The 12,461-nt window shown below is 34.7% G+C and overlaps 1 protein-coding gene across 4 annotated transcripts; it reads right to left on the bottom strand.

Annotated features, from left to right (window-relative positions):
• Window positions 1–2,787: 2,787 nt before the first annotated feature.
• dpm3 (dolichyl-phosphate mannosyltransferase subunit 3, regulatory) lies at window positions 2,788–4,887 on the bottom strand. Of its 4 annotated transcripts, none has more exons than XM_016277960.1 (2): window positions 4,819–4,887; window positions 2,788–4,302 (listed from the first exon to the last, which is right to left on the bottom strand). In XM_016277960.1, the coding sequence occupies exon 2, from the start codon at window positions 4,247–4,249 to the stop codon at window positions 3,971–3,973; it is 279 nt and encodes a 92-aa protein (XP_016133446.1). In that variant the 5' UTR covers window positions 4,250–4,302; window positions 4,819–4,887; the 3' UTR covers window positions 2,788–3,970. The 4 variants fall into 4 exon arrangements, with proteins under 4 accessions (XP_016133446.1, XP_016133448.1, XP_016133447.1 ...); XM_016277962.1 differs by having other exon boundaries at window positions 4,841–4,877; XM_016277961.1 differs by having other exon boundaries at window positions 4,779–4,849.
• Between the last annotated feature and the right edge of the window lie 7,574 nt (window positions 4,888–12,461).

The following is a 12,461-nucleotide window of genomic DNA, read 5'->3' as shown; positions in this document are numbered from 1 at the left end:
TTTACATTCCTATTTATTTTAAGAAGGCTTTAGAGAAAGTTTGGCAGCTGGCACTCCAGATAGGATTTCTCTTTGTTCATATGTTGGCAGCACACTTTTTAGACATTTTAGGCCATTCAGACGCTTGGTGTGCTTGAGGTTTTACTGAATATCATTTCAAGTCAACATGGAATCAATATTGATGCTATTTACATTATTGATACACATTCCTAGTTTTATTGTGTATGATTCATCAGTGCATGTTATTCTAAAGGGAAAATAATGTTTGTCTTTGTAATCTTTGTAATCAAAATGCAATAACTCAGACATTTCTTTTTTGCCTGACATAACTTTGGCTGTACATGCTATTGGAAAATGTTAACTGATAGCCAAATAGCTATTTAGACATTGTTTTATTTTTCATAGACACTGACCTCTAAATTTGACAACCACAAAATGCCCAAATACTTAAACACTGTATATACTATTTACTTTAGGTAGATACAAATATGCAAAATTAGAGATTACATTTAGAGAATATAATTTATGTATTAATATATTTTATTTGTAGGCTATATTTTATTTACTTAAAACACCTTTATGAATTTTTTTATCTTTTATTAAAATTAAACACCATACAACAACATTCAAATTTTTTTTCTTAAGTGTCCAGATCCGTTTTTGGGTCACTGTTGGTTTGAGTTTGAACCATGTATTCAATCTAAATGAGGCACATACAGTTCATTCTCCCAACAATAACAGACCAGAAGAAGTATCACGTTGCATAACAGACAAATGTGAAGTATGGGGCATAAAGGTCTCTTGACGTACAACAGCAGCATGACCTGTCTTATATTTCGCAAAATGTGGCGTCTCTAACCCCTAAAGGCAGTTGAAACAGGTCAGCTGAGACAAATGTGCTTGTTTTTAAAGCCATGTAGTACAAAATATTGCTTTCAGTGATAATTAGTATTTGAAAACCAACAATGAAAATAACTACCATTAACTCATCTATTTGTTGAACTTTAGACATTTTCTTAAAGGAACAGTTCACACAAAAATTATATACTCACCCTCGTGTCTTTAAATCTGTATTTGTATTCCTCAATGGAACACAAAAGGAAATGCATGTTTGTTTTTCACTTGTTTGCTTTAAGCATGTCCTGGCTAACAATGCCTACATTTCAGAGAGATTTATTGATCAGCACCAGAAAATTACCGTGGAGCATAAAGCAAAGCCTGCAATTTTCTCTTTCTTCTCAATAATGGGCCATTGAATCAGATCATTGAATCTTTCTTAATTCCAGCACAGAAAGTCCTATTCAAAACTCTGCGATAGAAATCATTTGCTTAGTTTCTCAGCTGTTTAAACTGCATCTCAAAGCATAAACGTGGCGTTAATCAGGAGAAAATGCTGATGCTGTTCTCTCATATGCTACTATGGGTTTGTGAAAAACAGGTCTTAACTAACAACAGCTTGTAAGAGGCTGCAGGGGGTGACATCAGAGATTTGAACAGGAGCCAATCAGCAGTCAGGCAGAGCCTAGTCCTACAAGAAAACTGCAAACTTATGAAAAACCTACTTTTTTCTGCAAACAGGTATAGGCCTGTTCACAGTGGCATTGAAGGGGCCTAAAAAGAAGGCTACAAAAGCCTATAGCTTGAAGAGAACGAATGAGCTTTGCTTGCCAAAAACACCAGATTAATTCAGCACTATATACAGCGCCCGTGTGCACTTAGTGGCTTTGGGATTAGTGTTTTAAGAGCCAACACATGGACGTGGATCACATTTCAGAATTTATGTGGACAGAAGTTCATTTTTTGAGACCAGAATCTAAGGCAGAAGGCTAAGGTACAGCAGAGTATTTTATATCAAACATTAATTTTCATCATATGGAATGTCTGAGGAAATGCAAAAAATGGTGAACAATGAAATGGTGAACACACATGATGGCCTTTAACACTGTGTTTAACCCCAAGTAAAGGTAGGCCTACGTGTCACACTTGTAATTTAGAAGCAGCGCTTTTTACCTGGGGTTATTAAAGCAGCTCTTTTCTGGCGTTAACCCTACATTGCGGTGCCAAACTCGTACAGTGTGAACCGATGTGGTCATTGTTATGGCTCAACGCTTGGGTACAGACAGCCAATCGCTTGTCTCATATTCATGCTTTAACCCTCTGGTATTGTTCATTTGGGAGTCACGCTTATGTTGTTTGCGGTCAAAAGTAACCGGGCACCTGAAATTTAACTTTTTTTTAAGTTAATATATTTTTGTTCAATAATATTTTTTTTATTTTGTATTTTGAGAGAATTTCATGGTACTAATTAATATTTATGCAATCATTATTAACTTTCCCCAACAATGTTTTTTCTAATATTTTCTATTACTTTTCAATTGTGGCAGTATTTCATGTTAAAATAGAGATAATGCCTTTAAAATCTAATTTTGAAGTCAGATTAGTGCCATCTGTTTGGAGTAAAAAAAAAGAAAAAATTCTGCAATTCCATGGTTTGGCAACTACATTCCTACATAGCTCAATATAAAAGGCTTATAAATTCTCTAGTTGTTTTTAGACATTTTTTTTTTAAGTTGTGGATTTCGATATATATTTAGACATTCTCAAAGACAACTCTCTGCAAAGGTTTAGAATTTTTTTTTTTAAAACATTGGTTTGAAATGACAGTTTTTGCATTAATCTTACTAGTCAAACCTGAACGCAGAGAAAGACATTTTACATCAAACATCAAAGTTTTTAAAAATGTTACAAAAATGAACAGGAATGCTTTATCAGAGATTAATCAATCTGAATTTCAACCTCTTATTTGAGTCTTCTGGCTCAATTTTGCCATGTTGCTACACACCAGTTCATTTGTGTGTAAGTGAGTGTGTGTGTGTCTGTTTTGTACTGATGTTTTAGAGTGTAACCCCTTCCTTGGTGTCTGTGTTTTTACTGCATTGGGGCTGAATTATCGATTTTATTTCACGCATTTGCAGAAACATGCTTTGTGTTACAGTCACACTAGTTTGGTGGGGGGTGGAGGGTGTCTGTTTTTGCACTCTTGATATTTTAGTGTCACCCCTTCTTTGCTGTGCACATTTTTTCTGTAAATGATATAGCTACTAATATGAGGATGCTAGAATCGTTATGGAAAAAGGTCGCGTGCTGCATTTGTCCAATCACTGACACTTGCACCGCAAATATGCAAATAAGAACGTTAACCCGGGAAATGCATGCACAGTGTGACACGTTATCTTATGAATAAACAGCATTAATTTTTAACCCATGCAAATTATGAGCAGTGTGAAACGTAAAGCAAAATAACCCTGGATTTTGTTTACCTGAGCTTTAAAATGACCCAGGGTTAACTATTTCAAGTGTGAAAAGCCCTATGTAGGCCACTTCTTTTATTAGGGCCTGTAATATTAACATTAAATGGTTGTACTTACAACACTTGTACTCCAATTACAAAAAAAATGCTCATAACCTTAATTTAAGGTAAAAAGGACAACAGCGTGGGAGCCTTAGCACAGTCCCATTATTTTATATTTTAAATCAAAATCTAAGTCATTTGATTTACTGAAATGCTGCCATTGTGCAAGCGCAAATCTACACAGTGGGTTCATTTCTAAGTCTGACTCGCTAAAAAGAACTGGTTCAAAAAAGACGTATTCAGTCCCTGGCAAATGCAAATACACACTCTCTGGAGGTTGTACAGAAATAGCGCTGCTCTCCATTGACAATACATGCATGTGCCTGTAATGTTTAAAATAAGACTGTCATAATGCTGGAAATAGATCATTCACAGGTGTGCAGGTGCTTAAATTTCAAACTATTATTTACATCATGTAGAAAAAAAGACTTGAACATAGTTGGACAGCTTTGAGCTGCAGTCTTGAGTGCATATTGTAGTACAGACATCACAAAATAAACAGAAACAATGAGACTATGTTTGCATTTGTATATAAAAGCAGAAGCCAAGACGTAATTCTCACATCTTCAGTCCCTTCTTCTTTAAATCCTCTTTGGCTTCTTTTATTTGTGCTTGCAACTCTTTGGCCGCGTCCTCACAGTCATTAAACGTGGCCACACGGTAGCCGACAGCTGCCAGTGAATAACACCCAAACGCCACCAGCAGATATACAGGCATGGGCCACGCCAGCTCTCTATACTGGGGAGGCAACTGCAAATCAAGGAGGTCAAAGGTAACAAGTCCCCATGCCACACCAATCAGCGACACACCAAGAAGCCACTCCAGAAGCTTGGTCATTGTGATGAAGTTTGTGGGACGGTGGAGGGCTCAATTATAAATGAAGAATCCACCTGTGAGGATAAATGAGTTTCTGTTAGACAGTTCTGTTTCACATATTATGCTTTATTGTAGATAGCACACACTGTAAAACTTAATGAATTTTAAAGTGGCCACTTATGTTTGGCCATACATGAAACACTGTATGAAATAAAAACATGAATATATTTATACTAACGTTACATTACCAAGAAACCATTGGAAACCATCATGAATTGCATTCGATTAAAGGTGATAATCAGAATGTCTACCGCTAGTGTTTGAGACAGGCGAAATCGGATGATAAAGAAATCATAAATATTACAGTAAAATAATTGTAAATATACAAAACTGTTGTTTAAAATTCGCATTGATCCTCACTCGTATTGAACAGCTAGCACGAATGCTAACGATTACATGGTGTTTACAATGAAATCTGACAAACAACGCTAAACGGAGGAAATATTTTAGCTTGGTAACAATGACCAGCTCCCAAATATTAAATACGCACATTGAAAATGCACTGATAATATTGAAACACTCTCTCTTACCCGCTGTTCAAAGCCAGCTCACCACTTTAGGAATAATAACGCAGGTTGATGACGTGGATGCCGAAAAGCATTATGGAACATGCAGTGTACTTCAAATATTTACTACAAAACTAAATTCGTATGATCTATTCTTAAACCTGTTTCAGTATTTTTTAAACGGTCTGTTTGTCTCTTAAATATTAATAGAAAAGAAAAAAACAAAGTAAACAAGATGCATTTTTATTCATTTTATATTATTTATTTATGAATATTTATAAAGAATTTACAATAATCTGGATTAGATTACAATTTTACAAGATTACAATAATCTCTGTGTTTTGGCGCGGTTCAGTGTCTTGTAGATTCCGCGGGCGACATCCGCCCATTAAGTGCACAGAACAGACGCGAGTCCGTGACCCATCACACCTCCTCACCGGCCAAAAAAGGTATAAACATCGCTCACAGACAGCACTGAGGCTCCTAAAAAACATCACCCTCACAGCAAACGCGAGGTTATTCTTAGTGATGTTTACACTTGTCAGGAGTGTCTCTTTCAATACTGCAAGTGGTTGTAAAGAAGAAATGTAACAAAACAGGGCATTTGTGAGGGGTTTGGCAGTTTACAGTCAACTGTTTAGTTCAGCACTATCTATCTATCTATCTATCTATCTATCTATCTATCTATCTATCTATCTATCTATCTATCTATCTATCTATCTATCTATCTGTCTGTCTGTCTGTCTGTCTGTCTGTCTATCTATTGTTCTATCGTTATGTTGTTTTATCTATCTATCTATCTATCTATCTATCTATCTGTCTGTCTGTCTATTGTTCTATCGTTCTGTTGTTTTATATATATATATCGTTCTATCTATTTATCTATCTATCTGTCTCTATTGTTCGATTGTTCTGTCTATCTATCATTCTATCGTTCTCTATCTATCTATCGTTCTGTCGTTATCTATCTATCTATCTAGCTATCTATCTATCTATCTATCTCTCTGTCTGTCTATTGTTCTATCGTTCTGTTGTTTTATATCCCCCTCACAGCATATATATATATATATATCGTTCTATCTATTTATCTATCTATCTGTCTCTATTGTTCGATTGTTCTGTCTATCTATCATTCTATCGTTCTCTATCTATCTATCGTTCTGTCGTTATCTATCTATCTATCTAGCTATCTATCTATCTATCTATCTCTCTGTCTGTCTATTGTTCTATCGTTCTGTTGTTTTATATCCCCCTCACAGCATATATATATATATATATCGTTCTATCTATTTATCTATCTATCTGTCTCTATTGTTCGATTGTTCTGTCTATCTATCATTCTATCGTTCTCTATCTATCTATCGTTCTGTCGTTATCTATCTATCTATCTAGCTATCTATCTATCTATCTATCTCTCTGTCTGTCTATTGTTCTATCGTTCTGTTGTTTTATATCCCCCTCACAGCATATATATATATATATATCGTTCTATCTATTTATCTATCTATCTGTCTCTATTGTTCGATTGTTCTGTCTATCTATCATTCTATCGTTCTCTATCTATCTATCGTTCTGTCGTTATCTATCTATCTATCTAGCTATCTATCTATCTATCTATCTCTCTGTCTGTCTATTGTTCTATCGTTCTGTTGTTTTATATCCCCCTCACAGCATATATATATATATATATCGTTCTATCTATTTATCTATCTATCTGTCTCTATTGTTCGATTGTTCTGTCTATCTATCATTCTATCGTTCTCTATCTATCTATCGTTCTGTCGTTATCTATCTATCTATCTAGCTATCTATCTATCTATCTATCTCTCTGTCTGTCTATTGTTCTATCGTTCTGTTGTTTTATATCCCCCTCACAGCATATATATATATATATATCGTTCTATCTATTTATCTATCTATCTGTCTCTATTGTTCGATTGTTCTGTCTATCTATCATTCTATCGTTCTCTATCTATCTATCGTTCTGTCGTTATCTATCTATCTATCTAGCTATCTATCTATCTATCTATCTCTCTGTCTGTCTATTGTTCTATCGTTCTGTTGTTTTATATCCCCCTCACAGCATATATATATATATATATCGTTCTATCTATTTATCTATCTATCTGTCTCTATTGTTCGATTGTTCTGTCTATCTATCATTCTATCGTTCTCTATCTATCTATCGTTCTGTCGTTATCTATCTATCTATCTAGCTATCTATCTATCTATCTATCTCTCTGTCTGTCTATTGTTCTATCGTTCTGTTGTTTTATATCCCCCTCACAGCATATATATATATATATATCGTTCTATCTATTTATCTATCTATCTGTCTCTATTGTTCGATTGTTCTGTCTATCTATCATTCTATCGTTCTCTATCTATCTATCGTTCTGTCGTTATCTATCTATCTATCTAGCTATCTATCTATCTATCTATCTCTCTGTCTGTCTATTGTTCTATCGTTCTGTTGTTTTATATCCCCCTCACAGCATATATATATATATATATCGTTCTATCTATTTATCTATCTATCTGTCTCTATTGTTCGATTGTTCTGTCTATCTATCATTCTATCGTTCTCTATCTATCTATCGTTCTGTCGTTATCTATCTATCTATCTAGCTATCTATCTATCTATCTATCTCTCTGTCTGTCTATTGTTCTATCGTTCTGTTGTTTTATATCCCCCTCACAGCATATATATATATATATATCGTTCTATCTATTTATCTATCTATCTGTCTCTATTGTTCGATTGTTCTGTCTATCTATCATTCTATCGTTCTCTATCTATCTATCGTTCTGTCGTTATCTATCTATCTATCTAGCTATCTATCTATCTATCTATCTCTCTGTCTGTCTATTGTTCTATCGTTCTGTTGTTTTATATCCCCCTCACAGCATATATATATATATATATCGTTCTATCTATTTATCTATCTATCTGTCTCTATTGTTCGATTGTTCTGTCTATCTATCATTCTATCGTTCTCTATCTATCTATCGTTCTGTCGTTATCTATCTATCTATCTAGCTATCTATCTATCTATCTATCTCTCTGTCTGTCTATTGTTCTATCGTTCTGTTGTTTTATATCCCCCTCACAGCATATATATATATATATATCGTTCTATCTATTTATCTATCTATCTGTCTCTATTGTTCGATTGTTCTGTCTATCTATCATTCTATCGTTCTCTATCTATCTATCGTTCTGTCGTTATCTATCTATCTATCTAGCTATCTATCTATCTATCTATCTCTCTGTCTGTCTATTGTTCTATCGTTCTGTTGTTTTATATCCCCCTCACAGCATATATATATATATATATCGTTCTATCTATTTATCTATCTATCTGTCTCTATTGTTCGATTGTTCTGTCTATCTATCATTCTATCGTTCTCTATCTATCTATCGTTCTGTCGTTATCTATCTATCTATCTAGCTATCTATCTATCTATCTATCTCTCTGTCTGTCTATTGTTCTATCGTTCTGTTGTTTTATATCCCCCTCACAGCATATATATATATATATCGTTTTATCTATTTATCTATCTATCTGTCTCTATTGTTCGATTGTTCTGTCTATCTATCATTCTATCGTTCTCTATCTATCTATCTATCTATCTATTCTATCGTTCTGTTGTTCTCTATCTATCTATCTGTCTCTGTCTGGCTATCTATCTATCTATCATTCTATCATTCTGTTGTTCTCTATCTATCTATTGTTCTATCATTCTATCGTTCTGTATCTATCTATCTATCTGTTATATCATTCTGTTGTTCTCTATCTATCTATCTATCTATCTATCTATCTATCTATCTATCTATCTATCTTTCTGTCTATTTGTCTATCTATTTTCTGTTGTTGTCTGTCTGTCTGTCTATTTATTTATCTATTGTTCTATCGTTCTGTTGTTGTCTGTCTGTCTGTCTATTTATTTATCTATTGTTCTATCGTTCTGTTGTTGTCTGTCTGTCTGTCTATTTATTTATCTATTGTTCTATCGTTCTGTTGTTGTCTGTCTGTCTGTCTATTTATTTATCTATTGTTCTATCGTTCTGTTGTTGTCTGTCTGTCTGTCTATTTATTTATCTATTGTTCTATCGTTCTGTTGTTTTCTATCTATCTGTCTGTCTGTCTGTTTGTCTATCTATCGTTCTATCTATCGTTCTATCGTTCTATGTCTGTCGGGACAGGAATGACTGTGATTCTTTTCGTAATGGTTGTGACTCTTTGCTGCCTGGGCGTTTGCGTAGGAGTACGTGTTCAGTGAGCAGAACGTACACCAAGCGCAGTGGGAAAAAAGCAAGTTGGCCGTTCACAGTGTTTGAGACTGCCAGTCCCCGGCTCTCCAGCTCAGGAAACCTGTGATCCAGCAGAGAGCGGTTGGCAGACACAACAGAACAGGCTGCACTGAGACGGAGGGGGTGATGGAGCGAGCGAGGGTGTGAGGAGAACAATTTAAAGAATGAGATGAGAAGATGAAGGTCGGGCTCGGGGCAGGGACACGACTCTTAAAACATTCTGCAGTGGCATCAGTCTGTAAAATGTTTTTTTGTTTCCAATTGGGAACTTTGTTTTGAGAATGTTGAAGCTTCTTTGGTGAAATCACAGAGAGAAAGTGGAGAAATAGTGACCACCGGCAGCTGAATGAGAGGAGGGGCTGCTGGATTTGGTGAGGAGCGCTACAGGTGCAGACTGGTTAGCCGTTGACCTTAATGGTGCATTAAATCCAGATGCTTAAATAGCTTACATGCTTAAACCCTGGTCCCCTGCCACCACCCAGTGAGAAGAGATCTGCTCTCTAAGTCTGAGTGTGTGTCTGTGTGTGTTTGGGTAGGTTTACTTAGCTACACTTTGGGTCCAAAATTATCTCCATACGTGCACTAAATTGGACAAAGGCTTATTTTGAGGGCATCAAATCTTCCCATGCACAATTGAAAAAAAAATATATGGTTACCCCATATATATATGGGGTATTTTTTTAATGTTTTGAAAAAAAAAACTTTTATGACCAAGGCTGCATATACTGGATTTGATTAAAAAAAAAATACAATGAAACTATAATATTGTAAAATATTATTACAATTTAAGATCTCTATTCTAATTCTGTTCTTTAAAAAAAACTTGCCTTGCTGTTTGCAACTGCTTGTTTTCTTTTAAAAAAACTAACACTAGCTTCTCTAATCTTTTTGTATTCTATCTATTTGTTTTCTTTGTATTTATTATACAATTAACAAAAAGCACAAAAAGGCCTCTAACACTAGCTTGCTCTATTCTTTTTCTATTCTATCTGTTTTATTTTTATTTATTATATAATAAAAACCTTGCTACGTGTACTGCATTAAGCTAACTGAAACTTGTCATAGCACTTGTATATCATTGCTCTTTTGTTGATTTTGATTGCCTCCATTGTCCTCATTTGTAAGTCACTTTGGATAAAAGCGTCTGCTAAAGGACTAAATGTAAATGTAAATAACTATTTTCTATTTGAATATATTTTAAAATGTCATTTATTTCAATGAAGGCAAAGCTGAATTTTCAGCATCATTACTCCAGTCTTCAGTGTGACATGATCCTTCAGAAATCATTCTGATATGCTGATTTGCTATTCACTTTTCTTGTTGAAAACAGTACTGATTTGTGCTTCAAGCGTCCTTGATGAATAGAAAGTTCACAAAAAAAAGCTAAAAATGTACCTTCATTCATTCAAGAAAGCACAGTGGACAGTCCTTGGCTCCAGTGCGAGCCTCTAGGTTGGGGCAGACAAAATATGATTTAAAAGGAACAATTGCAGATAAGTGTGTTTATGAGTGAGAGAGAGAGAAAGAGAGGGAGGGGGACAATAGCTTCTGGCTCAAAAAAACAGGAACCCTCTGTTTCCTGTGCCTGAGATCTTAGTCTCAGTCTACTCTCTTTTTCACACACACACACACACACACACGAACGATCAGAGCGAGAGACTAACCATCTGAGTTCATGCTGTGACATTATATTTTGTTGTACAAATTGCATGAAGGAATTGCATGATCGGCATCATATTAGTGGTACTTTCTGAAGCAGGTGTATTGCTCATAGGATTAGGGATCTGAACACACCCAAACCCTAAGTGTCAATGTGATTTATTTTTCTTTGCAGTAACGTGCACTGATGAATCATTCACAAAAAGACTAGGAACATGCATTAGGAAAGTAACTAAGGCCAATTTTGGTTTCATTTTGACTTTAAACTTCTGTGTCTAGTTTGTTGCACACGATAACAAACGCATTATAAAATGATTGAAAAAAAATCCCATAGACTAACAAAGACTCAAGATATCACACATAACACCCCAGCAACTGCATAGCAACATGCTGAAACACAGTCACAACGTCATACATTTCTTTCAAAATGTGAAATTCAAAATTGTGACACTTATTACGTTTGGCCGCTGTTACATTTTTAAATATTTGAACTGATCTAACATATGTACACAGATGTGATTTTGATGGAATGTATCTACGCTATTCAGACTCAACTGGCAGGATCTGCCATCATTTTCCAGTATCTGTGTATGTTGGAGGAATGGTCCCATTATTCTTGTCTTCAGTCTGAAAAGCGTTCCTCAGTGCTGGCCAAATCCTGACACGGACAGTCAAGATGTCTTAGCGGTGTGTTTTTGGTCTGAGCTTTGATCTCCTACGCAGTGGGTTTTTAGGCATTTTGTTGATAGTTTTTCATACAAGTCAAACGCTTCATTAATGAAGACAACTGAGCAAGGGACAGCCGGACTCATTAATATTCACAGTATGGAGGAAATATAAACAGCATAAATTCTAACCTGACGTTCAGTGCCTAAATACAAAGTCAGAAGGTGTATGCGAGTCTAAGCAAGGGATTTGTGCCCTTCCTGTCAAAGCCCACCTGTTTCTGCTTCTACCGTGGAAAAAGACCAGAGAGACAAAAAGGATGGAAAGAAAGACATATGGAAACAGGAATGTGCTTTTCTCAATCCCCATGTCAGCAGTTCTATGGTCTATTTTAGAATCTGTTTCTGCACAATTACAGTGTTTCTACATCATAGGCAAAACATCTCATATGAAGTGTTATATATATATATATATATATATATATATATATATATATAAGGATGAATTAAATTGCTCAAAAGTGACAGTGACGACTGTTATAAAATATTTATTTTTTAAATAAATGCTGTTTCTTTTAACTCTATACTCTTAAAAAAATCCTATCACAGTTTTCATGAACATATTAAACAGTGGCAAAGGGCATCTCAAAATATTTAACGGTGACAAATTACAATAATAAGAAATGTTTCTTGAGCACCAAGTCAGCATATCAGAATGATTTCTGAAGGATCATGTTACACTGAAGACTGGAGTAATGAGGCTGAAAATTAAGCTTTGCCACCACAGGAATAAATTGCATTCTAAAATGTATTCAAATAGAAAACAGTTATTGTAAAAAAAAAATGTAAAAATCACAATATTGTTTTTATTGGATTTTTCATCAAATAAATGCACTCTGGATGAGCATTAGAGGCTTCTTTCTAAAACATTAAAAAGAAAAATATATATATATTAAATATAAAAATGAAATATAAATAAAATATAATTACAAATATAAAAAATGAAAAAAAATAAATAAAAAAAAAAT

The sequence above is a fragment of the Sinocyclocheilus grahami genome, unplaced genomic scaffold (genome assembly GCF_001515645.1).
Source record: "Sinocyclocheilus grahami isolate Dianchi unplaced genomic scaffold, SAMN03320097.WGS_v1.1 scaffold116.1, whole genome shotgun sequence".
Taxonomy (NCBI): domain Eukaryota; kingdom Metazoa; phylum Chordata; class Actinopteri; order Cypriniformes; family Cyprinidae; genus Sinocyclocheilus; species Sinocyclocheilus grahami.
Note: the sequence above shows the minus strand (reverse complement) of the source record. Positions and strands in the feature narration are given on the sequence as shown.

Bases quoted from the DNA above. Each gene is read 5' to 3' on its own strand.
- dpm3 (XM_016277960.1), bottom strand. From the start codon at position 4,249: ATGACCAAGCTTCTGGAGTGGCTTCTTGGTGTGTCGCTGATTGGTGTG.